Consider the following 16,296-nt stretch of genomic DNA (forward strand, 5'->3'; position numbering starts at 1 on the left):
TTTGGCATCTAACTCAAAATAACTGCTTTCAACAGATCAATCTTTATTCATAAACACATTTATTATGCATTAAAGTCCAAGAACATTTGATGCAAACCCAAAAAAGGCTGCATCTAGCTTATAATCTCTTGAATATGAAAACACAACAAATCCATTTGTCTTAAAGCGGTGGAACATAGTGCAGAACAAAGTGCAGCCATTAAGTTGCCCCAACAGGGTATTGTGATTCAAAAAGTTAAATGAAAATAAATAAATAAAGATAAATAGAATGAAGAAAATATTACATCTATATAATAAAAAGGTATACCTGAAAGAAAATTACTCGTTTGGTTACCAACATTCTGCAAACTATCTTCTTTTGTGCTCAGCAGAAGAAAGAAACTCATAGGTTTGCAACTTGAGGGTGACTAAATGATGCCACAATTTCCATTTTTGGGTGAACTTTCCCTTATGTAAGCAGTGAAGGTACAAGTAGTTTTATAAATGTACATAAACATATTTGCATGCTATACTTTGGAACATGCAGGTATTTTCATTCTTAGAGGTGTGTTAGTTAAATGAAAATAAATAAATAAAAATAAATAGAATGAAGTAAATATTACACCTATATAATAAAAAAAAGGTATACCTGAAAGAAAATTACGCATTTTTTAGGCCCATAGCATTCAATGGCTGACTGTAGTAGGTGATTTCATATAATAATGTAAATGTAAACTCATTACTTGTCTGAATTTCAACATTATAATGGAATCATAAGTCATAAAAAGAATTAGGGTCCTTGACCAATTAGAATGAAATGCATCCAAACTGAAGGGGCCTCGATATTTTGCCCCTTACAAGACATAATGTCATAAAAGGGAGAAAAACATAATCTACAGCAATTAATCCCATGCGCTAGCTCTTTATCTTTCCATTCTTCCTTTTGTGTGACTGATGGAAGTTTGTAAACTGCTGCTGTCACTTGAAAACTGGAAATTCCCACCCCCCATGGCAAAAGCAGACACAGAAGTGGGGCAGTAGAGCTGTGGAAAGATTGCTCTCTCATCTCCTCCTTTTGACAGATTTATTCCTCCCTATCAAATTAAGGGGTCCTTGACCAATTAGAATGAAACGCATCCAAACTGGATAAAGGGGCCTCAATATTTTGCCCCTTACAAGGCATAATGTCATTAAAGGGAGGAAAAGATCATCTACAGCAATTAATCCCATGCATTAGCTCTTTATCTTCCCATTCTTCCTTTTATGTGACTGACGGAAGTTCGTAAACCGCTGCGGTCACTTGAAAGCTGGAAATCCCCCCCAAAAAGCAAAAGCAGACACAGAAGTGGGGCAGTAGAGCTGTGGAAAGATTGCTGTCTCATCTCCTCCTTTTGACAGATTTATTCCCATCAAATCAAGGTCTACTGTACAGTAGAGATGTCAGTTAAAGGGTTAAGTTATGTTTTAGGTGGGATATTATGAAAGCAAAAAGCAGAAAACAAGACCAATAACCTTGATTTATTAACCTATTAACACAGTATACCCCCATTTCCCCATGATATGTACTTACAAGTCATTTGCCCACCGGCAACAATAGTTTGTAGTTTATAGTTTATAAAGTATACAAAAAACAATAGATCTCCTGTAAGATTTGTTTTGTTTGGATGATTCTAGAGACCTTCATGATTATGTATATATATATATATATATATGTGTGTGTGTGTGTCAACAAAAAAATACTTATTAGTAACATGAAAATTAAATTTCTTTGGGAGGGTTTGCCTTCGCCATGCTTCCTGGAAATAGGGGTAGGAACTTGACAGCATCATGTGACAGGAAGGAAGTGAATACCTATTTTTTTCTTGAAATCCTTTATTTGGTTGTTTGCTTGCATGTCATTGAGAAATAAAACATGGATAACATCTAGAAAAATACTTACAAAAGGAAAATGACAACTATAAACTGCAGCAACTATAGCTGCCGGTGGGCTTAAATGGGTTAAGCAGCAACTGCCTAATAAATGATTGTAATGTTATAATTTTTCCCATTCTATTTTTACTATAATCTTTGTCTGCTCTGCATTTTGCATCTGCATTGGCATTTCTTTCTTGCTCTCCCTTGCATTTCTTTCTTTCTCTGAAAACAAGTTTTATTAGCTTTTGCAGATTTGCGTCACATTAAGTCATCTATAAAGAAAATTCAATATTGAACAGCCATAAATGCTGATTACGCTTAGCTTTATTTATTTGGAGTTCCCTACTAGTCACAAGCAGCTTAATAAATCAATGTGCTGCGCGTTTATTTGAAACCGATAAACACTTTAAATAGTCAGAACTTACAATACAGGACTTATAATAAAGTGTCATAGCATGTTCGCCTGTAAACAACTGTAATAGAAAAAAAGAAAACAACAACTACTACTGCATTTTGAGTCATTTGTATATGCCACAAGTTCACATTGACAGGGAAGTTGGTCATATTGAGAAAGTAGCATTTGAAGTGCCTACTCTGTACAACCGCAGTCTTAAGTTTGGGTTGAGGATTCATCCAAAATAGAAACAAGGAAGTGAGAGAGAGACCAGGCAGCCCTTGGTTTTATTCTCTGCACACATCAGAATCAATGAAAAACCATTCGGCATGTGGAAAGTACGAGTCGTTTGTTTCTGCATCTATACAGGTGAGTAGTGGCGATCACTTTACATCAGAACGACAGCATCTTGATTTCAGACTCTAATTTCTAAACGATCAGCATCAGTGTTGGGAAAACTACATTACAACTCTGGCTTGCCAAGCTTGGTATAGGCTAGTCCTCGTTCAAGTTGAGTCGAGCTTAAAAAGTAAAGCTACAAATGACCTAATCTACTAATAAACTTAATTACTTTTATTGCTATAACATATTGAACAAAAAATGAGGATCTCGTTTAGGGTGATAGCATTTAACACCATTTGAACAGATCAATTTACTCAGAATATCAGCATTAAAAATAGCTAAATCACATTATTTGAACATTAATTATTATTATTACATCTTTAAACATACATGAAATTATATTAATATGAATTCATATAAATAAATATTAAATATGAATTTGTATATCACTTAAAAAAATACTTATATAAATATAAAATAGTTTTGTTTGGATTGGTTGAACTGTATAATCTGAACAAACAGATTCAGTAAAAAGAACTAAACTGCTTCATATGACTGGAAAAAAAATAACAACATCAAGCTTAACATCCAGTTATTTTCACAACAGTTCGCTTTACTGTAAAACTGTATAAAGCGGAAGAACTAAAACATTATATTTAGTACCGTGACTCGTTGGAAAAGTGGATTATTGCCTTTAAAAGCTCATTAGTCACATGTAGTTAGGCTAATTGTGTTGCTAACTGCTAGTTAGTTGTTGGAAATAAGTAACATTGACTGCTGCTTATGTGCTTTATGTCTGTGTATTACATAAATCACAACTGAATATCTTTAAAATATACTTTTAAATGTAATTTAATTTCCTTTCCAGCCTGTCTACTGGATGTTAGCTGTGCTAAGATCGGATATGAGGGGAACAACGTAACAATTCACACCATTTACCCACCGGACTACGAGACAAACACCAAGTACTTCGGCAAAACTGATGGTTTCTTCTTTGAGAAACTGGTTGAGACGTCTCATCACAACAGGTGGGTGAAACAGGGGCGATTCGCTCTATTCGACAACACGTCCGCATGCATCCTTACCGCCGCCATCTTGAAACTGGTCGCGGCGGATTCTGGCTACTACTCGTTCGGCGTGGATATTAAACTGCTGCCTGATCTGATGGGGGATAAAATACAACTGACTGTCATTATGGGTGAGAACCCTTTAGCATGTTTTTAACAGGTTCTATTTTTTCCACACACTCACACACATGACTGAATGCAGAAGTGAATGTGGCTAAAGGAACGAATCGCGATAGTTTCACGTTCCTTCTTCTCTGCACAGGTGAAGCACAGAGACCCACAACACCAGCACCGACCCCGAAAGGTACCACAGAAATACAGTCTCATCATACAAAAGCTATGTACTCAATATGTTATTACTGCATAATGTTTTATAATGTACTACAATAGTGAGGCGTAGATATCTGGCATTATTTGCACCATGCTATTTTCACTTAGTGCAAATATAGCTGCTGCCTATCTTAATGATCTCTGTTCTAATGTTGTGTTTTAGTGATCGTCTACAGCACGAGCAGTCCTCTGAATATCACAGCACAGAACTGGGCCAAAACTAGAGATCAGGGTGAACTGTCTGTCCTCTCTACAGTCTGTCATTGATTAATTCAATAATTAATTCTGCCTATTGTTTGTTCAATCCACCATTTGTTTATTCCATTGTTTAGTCAGTCTATCATTCATTCTGTCATTTGCTTTATCTGTCTTCATTCATGCATGCATTTTGTCCTCCATTCTGTCTATCGTTCACCCATTCTTTCATTCAGTAGTTCATTCATTTGTCTGTTATTTGTACTATCTATGTTTCGCTCATTCGTTCTCTTGTTCATTCTGTCTATCATTTGTTCATTCCATAGTTCTGATAATTGTTTATTCCTTCTGTAGTTCATACTGTTTATTTTGTTTTATGTTTTTTTTGTTCATACCATCTTTCATCGGTTCTTTTCTTTCTATTCATCAATTCATTCGATCATTAGTTCAGTGTTTGTTTGGTTCACTCATTCCACCATTTGTTCATTCAGATGCATTACTCATTCTGTGTATTATTTGTTAATTTATTATATAATTAGTTCATTCGTACTGTATATGGTTCGTTCTTTCTGTCATTTGTTCATTCCGTCATTAATTCTCTCGTTCCACTATTCATCTGTTTGTTCATTCTTTAGATCATTCATTCACTATTTAGTTCATACTGTTTATTGTACACGGATTCAATAGAATGAACGAAAATGGAGTGATCAAACGAGAGACTGTCTCTTGTTCATTCATTCTTTTGTTTGTTCTGTCATTCTTTAATTTCTTCTATCGAATGTTTGAACTTATTGCTGTCGTTTTATATCGTCTTATCGTTCCTATTAACGTCTTACACAACAGAACTGTCTCTGTTCAGATCTTACTATTTGTCTCTCAGTTTCTCTTCCACTCTTTGTTTCTGTCGCTCAAATAAACTAATTGTGTCTTTATCAGGTGTGTCAGATTGTTTCCCTTTTCCACAGAATCTTACGTCAGGTTCGTGACAGTCTTGAGCTTGGTGTGTGTTTGCACACTTCTGGTTGTGTGTCCATTCATTCTGTTTAAAGTTTTAAAATGGGCCACCGCCTCCAAGCTGTCAGGTGAGACGACTGCATGAGACTTCCTCTTTTCTATGCAATCATAGCTTTAACATTTATCATGCAACAATTAATACATGCATTTCCCTCCTCCAGTGTCTGTGTCTTATCACACCAGGAAGACATCAGCTCAAGTTGTTGTAAGTCTGTAATCGATGTTATCACGTTCACAAGCATTGCCACATTAATAGTGACGCTGATAACGATAACTAATGTCCTCATTGATATGAAAGCTTCCTCTTTACAGGATGAGTATGTGAAAATGCACTCAGTCGTCCTTACAAACTCACCCACGGCTCGAAGTGATAGAGGTTCAGTTATCCAGGACTTTCACAGGCCTGCAAACATAGAGCCGGTTCCCAGCACCGATGCCTGCTACATAGATTTTGTGCAACCAGATTTGGATCAGATCTACACAGAAATGAACCCTGATGTTGTTCAAGAGTGTGTTTATCAGAGTATTGATCAAACTACTGACTGACCACAGCATCCTCATCAACAGCCTATCAAAATCACAGTTTCTTCACATTTTTCCTGCAACAGTTTTTCAGTAACACTTTACAATAAGGTTCCTTTTGCTAACATTAGCTAACATGAACTAATATTACAATCAAAGGTTATATCTGTTGATGTACCTGTGCTAATGGTAACAAAGTTTACACATACATTGCATTTTGTTAGTTAACACATTAACTAACGTTAACTATTTGAACCTTATTGTATAATTTTACCGATTTTCATCAGTTTGTTATCTTGATTTCATGTATAAAGAAAAACTATTGCATTGTATTGAATAAATAAATGCATCTGAATGAAAACTGTAAATGCAGATGGTATAGAAATGTGTGTGTGTGAGTTTAGTGGGACTACAAGTCACGATACGTCACTGCAGATGTCTCAAGAGGATGGAGAGACAAAAAGAGAAGTAAATACTTTATCATACCACGCAGGAGGAAGGCGAAGTTTACAGTGGATTTCACACAGTTTTTAGCTTTTAAAAGTGCTGTGAAGTGAGTCTGTTCAGCATGTGGATGTTTCTAGTTTTCCTCTCCCACGTCTTCACCGGTGAGTTAACCTTCGCTTATCTTTCGTAAGGAAACAAGTAACTAAAGACTGAGGCCTGATGATATGTGACCCTGGAGCACAAAACCATTAAGTCTTAAGTCGCTTGGGTATGTTTTTAGCAACAGGCAAAAAAACATTGTATGGGTCAAAATTATCGATTTTTCTTTTATGCCAAAAATCATTAGGATATTAAGTAAAGATCATGTTCCATGAAGATAGTTTGTAAATTTCCTACCGTAAATATATCAAAACTTAATTTTTGAGTAGTAATATGCATTGCTAAGAACTTAATTTAAACAACTTTAAAGGCGATTTTCTCAATATTTAGATTTTGCAGATTCCAGATTTTCCAGATTTATTTTTTCCTAACAAACCATACATCAATGGAAAGCTTATTTAGTCAGCTTTCAGATGATGTATAAATCTCAATTTAAAAAAAAATTGACCCTTATGACTGGTTTTGTGGTCCACGGTCACAAATTTGGACTGACTTGTGTTATTGATTCAGTTGATGATGTGATGTCACATCCTGTCTGACTCCTGATTTCCAGTGGTGTCTATGAATCCTCTAACTGCTTCAGTGGGAGGAGACATCACATTTCATTGTTCACATCTTATGGCCCATGGGAACATCAAATATTTCTGCAGAGACTCTTGTGCGGTCGAGAATATTCTCATTCAAACGAATGCAGGAGAGAACCCGACTCGCACAGGCAGATACACGATACATGACAAAGGATCAGACTTCACCGTGACCATCGCTGACCTGCGGCTATCAGACTCTGGCACTTTTATCTGCGCAGTCGACAGACTTTTAAAAGACACTTACACTTATGTGACTCTACGTGTGTTTGAGGGTAAGTTGTTATTAACATTTTTAACATTCTTTTGTGAACGCACTTTATTTAGTAAAAATGTTTGTTTAGAGCTGAAATTGCCCTTTCAGAGATAAGTTGTAGTTAAAAGTATTTCGGAAAAGTTTGCTTTGCTTCAGATAACAGTCAAACTATTAAGATATTAAACATAAAAGTAAAGATGCTTTGAAACAATGTGCATATTTAAAAAAAAAAGCCATGCAGGACTGTAAGTGTTTAATAATCTTACTCAGTTCAGACTTGTTGATTGTTTTATCTCTATTTCTTAAATGTGTCGGACATATCTGAATTTCTCAGTTACGATAATCAAAAACAGGAAACGTGATAAATAACACCCATTTACTCTAATAGCAGCATATTTATGTATTCATACACTAATATTTTCATATTTCTATTATCCAGTCTCTACACTAAGGCCTGCTCCAGCAAGTTCATCCAGAGCACCTGCAAAACAAACAACTAGAGATGCAACAGGTCATTTCCAGCCGTCTTCCAATCATTTATTCCTTAAATTCATATATTCATTCATACTTTTTTTTTTAAACAGAGAATAAGGGAATATCAATGACAAAGCGCTCGACTACAGGCTCTTCACCAGAAACCATGCACATATCAGCACTGTCTGGTAAATGAGACTTTTTTGGTGTGTTTGAATATTTATAGTTCAACCATGACAACTCTCTGAAGATTTTAGCATGGTGATGGATATGACAGTGTTAATGTATTTGGTCTTGGCGGAATAGAACTACTACGCTGCTGCTGCTGCTGTTGGTTATTGCTGTAGTTGTAGATTATTGCTGCTGCTGCTGCAAGCAAGTACAGGAACTTGCTACTGCCAATGCATATGGCAATACGGTGCCATGAGTATTTAAGACATACTGCTGCTGCACAAATAGCATATAAAATAACCCCCGTAGCAGATCTATACAGGAGGAGCTGGGGAAGGTGGAGGGTTTCAGAGAAACTCTGAAAGCGCGCTGCAGGAATCTCAAGCCAGCCATATAAATGCAAGGCAGTGAGCTCATTGGCTGCATATGCAGCATGAACCAATCAGCTTGTGCCAAGTCCTTTAAAGGGATAGTTCACCCAAAAATGAAAATTTGATGTTTATCTGCTTACCCCCAGGGCATCCAAGATGTAGGTGACTTTGTTTCTTCAGTAGAACACAAACGAAGAGGAAGACATGTTGACTGAAGAACGTTGCAGTCTGTCAGTCATATAAGTGAATGGGAATCACTTTGAGAGTCAAAAAAATATACGCAAACAAAACCAAATTAAACCTTGCGGCTCGTGACGATACATTGATGTGTAAAGACACGAAATGATCGGTCTGTGCAAGAAACTGAACAGTATTTATATCGTTTTTTACCTCTGATTCACCGCAATGTCTGAATTGTCTCAAATGGACCATTGACACTCCTAATTGAGATTGTAGATAGAGTGTCAATGGTCAATTTGAGAGATAGGTGGCAGTAATGCACTTATAAGTCTGCGATTCTGAGACAGTTCGGACATTGCGGTGAATCAGAGGTAAAAAAACATTTAAATACTGTTCAGTTTCTTGCACAGACCGATCGTTTCGTGTCTTTACATTTTGCGTGAACTATCCCTTTAACTCTCTGAATATCATCGGTTGCGTTAACGACCCATCAGCCTGCGCCATCTAGAGTTTCATGACTGAACTATATATTACTACTTGAGAATCAGATAGGAAGGAAATACATGTTTAATCTGTGTGCTGGTTTCTGTCCTCAGATCCTCTGGTTTATGTTGGTGCTGGTCTTGGTGCTCTGGTGCTGATTTTTACAGTCGTCCTCTTCATATTTATCAAACTGAAGGAGAAGAGATGCTCCTCCAGTTTGACATCGTCTGCACATCGACCTGATTCTCTGATTTATACCACACCGAATGTCAGTGCACAATCAGACAGTCTGAACTATTCCTCCGTGCAGTTTATCAGAAAACCCAGATGCAGTGTGAAGACCAGTGAGATGTTTGAAATGAACCCAAATGAACGGGCAGAAACACTTTATCCACCTGTTCAAACTCAACACCAGTCAGACATCACTGATCCAAACTCAATAATCTATTCCAATCTTTGTAAAGGACTGTAGATTAGGACGATTTGACAAGTGCACGTTTATTTTAGAGTTTGAATGCCTTTCTATTGTTGCCAATGCTACAGATAGAGGCGTTAGAACATTTTATATGTCTACATGAATATTTGTTTATACAGTGCAAGTCAGCTAAATGTCCTTCAGATTATGAGTCGGTACATACGGCATTTCCCCAGCCTCTGTTACAAGGTATTTAAAAGAGAGGTTTGTGATTTCTGGATACTAAAATACTTTCATATCCAGTTACTATGCAGAAGTAAGCCATACATAGACATTCGTTTTCATAAATGATCAAAATGTGCCTTTTACAAGTTGGAGAGTTGTAAACGGACTAAAGAGTAAACCTGGAGAGTAAATAGATACATTATTGATAATTTCCTTGAGTTACTATTATCATTTGGTACTATTATGGTACTATTACTATTATATGACTATTAGCATATTAGAAATTGACTGATTTATTATCATTTCATTCTATAACAAAATATCAAAACAAGTGGAATATATTTTAAAGACACATGCAGCTGATTAAATGACACTGAATTGAGTGCATTTAGAGAAATGATTCTGCAGAGTTTGTTTGATAGTTTATATGATGCAATGATATTCACACATTTTTAAGTGTGAGTGAAGTATCCAAAAACTCTCTGAGGCCACTTAAAAGCATATTAACGTTAACAAATTGTATGAATTAAATCTGTTCTGATATTGGTTTGATATGTACAGTGATGTCAAGATATGCTAGGTGTGTGTGTAGTAGTAAGAAAAACAGGGAAGGGGAAGGAGAAGTTAACCGTTGCACCATATACACCTCAGTACGGAAGAAAGAAACATTTGTCAGTGTTTACGAGTTTTATTTAGTCAAAAGTGCCGTAAATCTTCACCATGTGGAGCTTTCTTCTTCTCTGGTCCTGCATGCGTATCGGTGAGTTCAGGACTCTTGTGTGTGACAGTTTTGCACTTCTCTAATTTTCCACTTGTCTAATATTTTACAATCAGCATTCAGCATTTCTTAATACGTTAAATGTGCTAATCCTGTCTAGTGATATTTCTGTTTTCAGTTGTTGTTGGTGCTCAAAAAACAGTCATAGGACACAGAGGAGGCAGATTTGACATCAGATGCCCATATGAATCTGGATATGAATCAAATCCAAAGTATTTTTGTAAAGGCGAGTGTAAATTTGGAAATAAATTCATCATGGTTAAATCAGGATCTCCAGCTAAAGACCAGAGATTCTCTCTGAGTGACGATACGACGGCCAGAGTTTTCACCGTCACCATCACTGATCTGAGAACTGAGGATGAAGGACAATACTGGTGTGGAGTGGAGAGGATTTTACCTGATGTCTATTCAGAGATTCTGTTGCTAGTTAAACAGGGTAATGTGACTTAAACAAATGGACCTATAGTAGAAATGTACATGGAAACAAGTCAGTAACTGCTCATGTATGCATGTGACTTTTCTCATTTAGGGTCATGAATGTGCATGCAAAGTTTCGACGCATAGATGTGTTTTAGAAAGACTGCAAATTTTGGTTACATTAGTTGTGTTGAGGTCAAATCGACCTCCATTGGTTTCCATGCAAAAATCTTCCGAATCATCCAAAGAGAATTTGCAGTTTCTTCATCCATTTGAGTTTCACAGTCAAAAAGTCTGTGAAATTATGTAATTGGTTGTTAGTTTTTTGCATGTCAATTACTAGTCTGTTGCCGCACTGAAAATAAGCAATGGGAAACTCATTTTAACCTTGCAAGGGTTTGAGTAAATACTAATACACAAATAATGTTAGAAATTATTTATAACTAATTGTAGTTATTTGCACATCAGGGTGCAAATAGACATTACAAGTATTCATTGAAAAACAACAAGAAGTCATTCATTTTGTGTCTGTGCAGCTAATTTTGAACAAATATATGCAGTTCAAATTGATCCCAACACAAAGAGAGGAACTTATTTTTGTTGCATAATTTATTTTATTTATTTTATTTATTAGATATTTTAGACTCTGACAAGCTACAGTAGAAGTTTCATGTTTTTACATGACTTTTTATACATCGTATTCTTGGCGATATTGCATCCTATTGCATGGAAACCAATGGGGTAACACAAATTATATTGTAATGTATTAGTATAACCGTAATCTAGTCCATCTTTGTTGTCATCCCTTTAGATAAGAGGCCAGCTGAAGTTACAACCATCAGCCTGTGTTTAATAACAAGCACACGTGTTTTAACAGCTCCTCTGACTCATCAAACCCTGCTAGCACAGACGCCTCCACCTGACTCAGGTAAACACCTCTCCACATCTCACACACTCACTGCTCATGTTTCTCTCACAGAGACATCTGATCCAGCTGAGTGCTTTAGTTTGTCTTGTGTATTTTCAGGTTCATTTGTCATCATCATCATCATCACAGCAGGAGGTTTGGTTTTGCTCCTGATCTGTGCTGTATTGCTTATTGTGGCCATACGGAAGAAAATGATGTGTGGTAATATTTATGAAGTATATATAAATGAATGAATGGAGAAAAAAAATGAATTAATTAAATCTACATTTATTTACATTCAGATCAGTCTTATACTATTAGGTTTTATTGATATTTTGAATTACTTTCCATTTTTATATTTTCCATTTTCATCTCAGTTTTAAAGTTTTAGTAACGTTGTTATGTGTTTTTACAATTTTTATTAGTGTTGTTGTTGTTTTTTTAATATGGCTATATAGTTTTATTATTATTAATTTCCATTTCAGTTTTAGTTATTTTAGCACATCAAGTTAAACTAAATGAAAATGAGAGATGTTAGCATCTAACTGAAATAAAATATATTTTTTAATTATTTATTTATTTCAGTTAATGTTTCCTCTCAAGTAACACTTTTTTTTTAAAAATGGGTTTATTTAACTATAATAATAACCCTGATTCAGACAACATAGACACATAGAACGTCATAGTCTGTAATAATGGAAAAACAACATAAAATTACAGGGGTTTGTAAAAAAATAAATAATGGATTGTAGTTCCCTTTCATGGGAACTTCGAATTGCGTCCTCTAGGGGTCGCTATGGGAAACCTAGAGGACGCAGTGTCTCGTTCCCTACTCAGGGAACCATGGTTACATAAGTAACCTGAGACGTTCCCTTTCATGGGAACTTCGAACTGCGTCCTCTAGGTTTCCCATAGCGACCCCTAGAGGACGCAGTGTCTCGTTCCTAATTCTCAGATACTGACCTGTTTACATCCAAAAAACTTTTAAATTTTTAGTGTTTATGTTCAAATTTTGAATAACCAACTCTGTGAAACTGCAGCATGCAATGGAAGTGTTGCTCTAATAGTTATTGAATGAAACTTAAATCTATGTAATGCATATAAATATTTGAGCTCTTGTACTAGTTAGACACACACACACACAGACATCAAGAACCAGCATATGAATCTCAACAATGGTGACAATCAACAAAATGCTTCATGCTGCAATGCATGCTGGGTAACACCATAGTAAAAACTCCCATCTTGCACTGCAGTATGAATAATTATTATCACCACTGTTGAGGATCGTATGATAAGTGTTCAAGTCTAAAAGCCTGAGCGACATAGTTATTTCTTCCAATATTTAAGCATTACAGTGACATTTGTTTAATAGGACTTCATTGCAGTTCTGAAACAGCTGAACGTCAGTCAATAAACCAAAGAGAGACACCTTCATGATGTTCATTCAAGTGACTTACAAGCAGAAAGTGTAAGCTCATCTGTTACCGCAAGCTTTCAATTCAGCAATGCACACATGCACAAATGTTTGTTGTAAAGCAATACTGCAATTCGAGACTTGTTTGTGATTTGAACGAGACTTGTTTGTGATTTGAACGAGACTTGTTTGTGATTTGAAAGGAATGACTTGGTTCCTCCTCTGCTGAAATCAGCTGCTGAGCTCATGGGTGGAATAAACATATGGCAGGACTTTTACTTTCTGACCCCTGGATTGTCCACCTCTGTACATAAGTAACCTGAGACGATTTCCTTTCTGTTCAGATTTTTATTTATTTATTTATTTTCTGCCGGTCTGAGCAGAACTGTTGAGACAGTCATTGACTTACTGTCTGGCTAATGTGAAGAACTGAATTCAGTTACTAGACGTTTTAAAACTATAATAACATTCATCTATCGCAGGTCTGGTTTCCTTCTCCGCTGAAGGGCTTCATCTGAGATTCAGAAAAGGAGAAGAGGTGAGTCATCTTTAAGATTTCTATAATTTATTGCATCATGAACTTCATTTCTTCTCAAGTCAATGTCAAAGTTCACATTCTTGCCCAATTCTTCCTTCTTTCAATTTACAGAATACTTATGAGACAGAAAACGCAGCAGTCGTCTCAAACTCACACACAGCTCAGAGTAATGACGTTTCCGAAGCAGCCGACACAGACCTCGACTACATGAATGCTGCTGCTGCTGCAGTGAGAAACAGTGTGAATCCAGAACTGAACACCAGTAGACACAGTCACATTTATCAGAGTCTCACCGCTGATTCTCAAGAAGAGTCCGTCTATCACTGTATCCATCAATCGATGGACTGAACACTGAAGCCTCATCGTCAAATGATCAACCCTTTTTTTTTTTGCTTTAGACTTTTGTTGCATATGTTGCATAAACTTTGAAAATGATACAGTAGCATCAGATAATCTTTCTGACCCTGCATAGACAGCAAAGGAACTACCACGTTCAAGGCACAGAAACACAGTAAGGAGATCGTTAAAATAGTCCATGTGACATCAGTGGTTAATTCAACCTTAATGTTATGAAGCTACGAGAATACTTTTTGTGTGCAAAGAAAACAAAAATAACGACTTTATTCAATGATTTCTTCTCTTCGGTGTCGGTGCGGCTTGTTTTCAGGCAGAGGAATGCACACGCATGCATCGTGGTACTGTCATGAACGCGTGTCGAGGACTGACACGGAAGAGAAGAAATTGTCATTATTTTTGTTTTCTTTGCACACAAAAAGTACTCTCGTATTCTTTGAACAAGTACCCTCAGGTGCTAGTGGGCTCTTGCTAAGCAGCAAAACCTCAATCACTTAGTAATAACAGGTTAGGTTTGACAGCTTGTTTTCAAGCAGAGGAATGCACACGCATGCATCGTGGTACTGTCATGAACGCGTGTCGAGGACTGACACGGAAGAGAAGAAATTGTCATTATTTTTGTTTTCTTTGCACACAAAAAGTACTCTCGTATTCTTTGAACAAGTACCCTCAGGTGCTAGTGGGCTCTTGCTAAGCAGCTAAACCTCAATCACATGGTAATAACAGGGTTGGTTTGACAAATGACTTTTAATGTGCTGTAAGATGTATGAAGATGCAACGCAATAAATACATTTATACCAACAGTTTTTTTTTCTAGAATACAATTACACACCTACATGAATAGAGATGTCAAAATCCAGGTCAGTGAGTCTTTCATAGTCTGTTATGGAAAGAACAGTGTTGATCTGACAAATGAGCTTTAACTGAGAATTGAAATGCCCTTAAATCACTATTATTAGGCAAGGCAAGGCAAGGCAAGTTTATTTGTATAGCACATTTCATACACAATGGTAATTCAAAGTGCTTTACATAAAAGAAAAGAAAAAAAAAATAATCACAACAATAAAACAAGGAATTTAAAAACATTGAAAATGATTAAAACAATTGATTTAAGAAGTTTAAAATGAATTTAAGAAAACGATAATACGTAGAATATAGTGCAATCAGTTCGGACATAGCACAGTGCTCATTCAATGAATGCACAGCTAAACAGATGAGTTTTGAGGCTGCATTTAAAGACTGGTGTATTTTGAGACTGGTGCATTTAAAGACTGCATTTTGAGAATGGTGTATTACCAGTCATGATGAAGTCTTAGTAGCACTTTACCATTATCTTATTGTTTCCTGGAGCCTCAGTGATGCAGTAGAGATGTGTGGAAGTGTAACATGTTGCTTTGGCTCAATTCATATGTTGTCCATCAGAGGTCAGTGTGGAGAGGAATTAGCTGCTGTTGTGTTTAATCGCATTGAAGAAAATGAAGCTTGTTACCCTTCAGCATTAAAGGCCACACAGAAGTGTTACAGTCTCAAGACTTTTCTTTTGGCAGTGAGGAATACGTTTTCTCACTGGTGTAAATCAGCAGGCCTATTAACACTCCAGCGTTAAGTAAAAGAGATTGAAAATATTACACTCCGTACATGCAGGTTTAAATATTATAAATATATAAATATTTGACGGCACGGATGATTGAGTTTACTGGTGCACACGAGGGAAATATTGTTCCTCGGCTGATGTGTGACTATGCAAACACAGTCAAACGTTACAGATGTGCTCTCTGAAGATGTCCTGAAGAGCTGATGTGGTCAGAGATACGGAAAGGGGAAGGAAATGTTTGATATACGTAGTTGCAGACACAGCATGCTTTTTCACTCAGTACGGAAGAGAAAGACCATAACGCTTGAGCTTTTGTCTTGTATTTATGCAAAACGTGTGTAAAATCTTAGCATGTGGGACGTTCTCTTCCTCTTTTCCAGCATCTGTACAGGTGAGTTTAAGACTCTCAGGGCTTTTGTACAAAAGTTGATGTGTTTTTATTGTTTTTACTCTGTTACTGCATGTTATTTTTCATCCCTCTGGTTAGCTTCAATGTCATGTGTCAACGCCATTTCAATAAAACACAATACATGCATTGTCATATTTGAAGTTGGTTTGTGTAGACAGTGTTTTATTGCACAATAATTTAACAGAGAAAAGCATTACCTATATTTACATGCATGCAAAAATGGGCTGCAGAAGATAAACTTTTTAATGCTAAAAAGCCCCCAAAAAAACACTGGTACACTAGCAGGCCTGGCTTCACAATCAAATCACTGAGGGTGCTTCTTAAATTAGTGAGGGTGCTCTCTCTCTCTCTCTCTCTCTC

General features: G+C 36.4%; 2 protein-coding genes and 1 long non-coding RNA gene across 3 annotated transcripts; all 3 read left to right on the forward strand.

The window, feature by feature from the left end:
• Nucleotides 1-5,201: 5,201 nt before the first annotated feature.
• Nucleotides 5,202-5,654, forward strand: LOC107717926 (uncharacterized). The gene is made up of 3 exons (XR_001637358.1): nucleotides 5,202-5,303; nucleotides 5,397-5,440; nucleotides 5,548-5,654. It is a non-coding gene; the product is annotated as an uncharacterized LOC107717926 (long non-coding RNA).
• A 542-nt stretch (nucleotides 5,655-6,196) lies between these two features.
• Nucleotides 6,197-9,797, forward strand: LOC107717925 (uncharacterized). Its single transcript, XM_016524828.1, has 5 exons — nucleotides 6,197-6,365; nucleotides 6,917-7,222; nucleotides 7,643-7,714; nucleotides 7,788-7,865; nucleotides 8,996-9,797. The coding sequence occupies exons 1-5, from the start codon at nucleotides 6,326-6,328 to the stop codon at nucleotides 9,352-9,354; spliced, it is 855 nt and encodes a 284-aa protein (XP_016380314.1). The 5' UTR covers nucleotides 6,197-6,325; the 3' UTR covers nucleotides 9,355-9,797.
• A 758-nt stretch (nucleotides 9,798-10,555) lies between these two features.
• On the forward strand, nucleotides 10,556-13,938 carry LOC107717924 (CMRF35-like molecule 1). The gene is made up of 5 exons (XM_016524827.1): nucleotides 10,556-10,736; nucleotides 11,529-11,645; nucleotides 11,745-11,846; nucleotides 13,524-13,579; nucleotides 13,691-13,938. Exons 1-5 carry the CDS (start codon nucleotides 10,556-10,558, stop codon nucleotides 13,925-13,927), a joined length of 693 nt encoding a protein of 230 aa, XP_016380313.1. The 3' UTR covers nucleotides 13,928-13,938.
• The last annotated feature ends 2,358 nt before the right edge of the window (nucleotides 13,939-16,296 follow it).

The sequence above is a fragment of the Sinocyclocheilus rhinocerous genome, unplaced genomic scaffold (genome assembly GCF_001515625.1).
Source record: "Sinocyclocheilus rhinocerous isolate Xijiao unplaced genomic scaffold, SAMN03320098_v1.1 scaffold9822, whole genome shotgun sequence".
NCBI classification, from domain to species: domain Eukaryota; kingdom Metazoa; phylum Chordata; class Actinopteri; order Cypriniformes; family Cyprinidae; genus Sinocyclocheilus; species Sinocyclocheilus rhinocerous.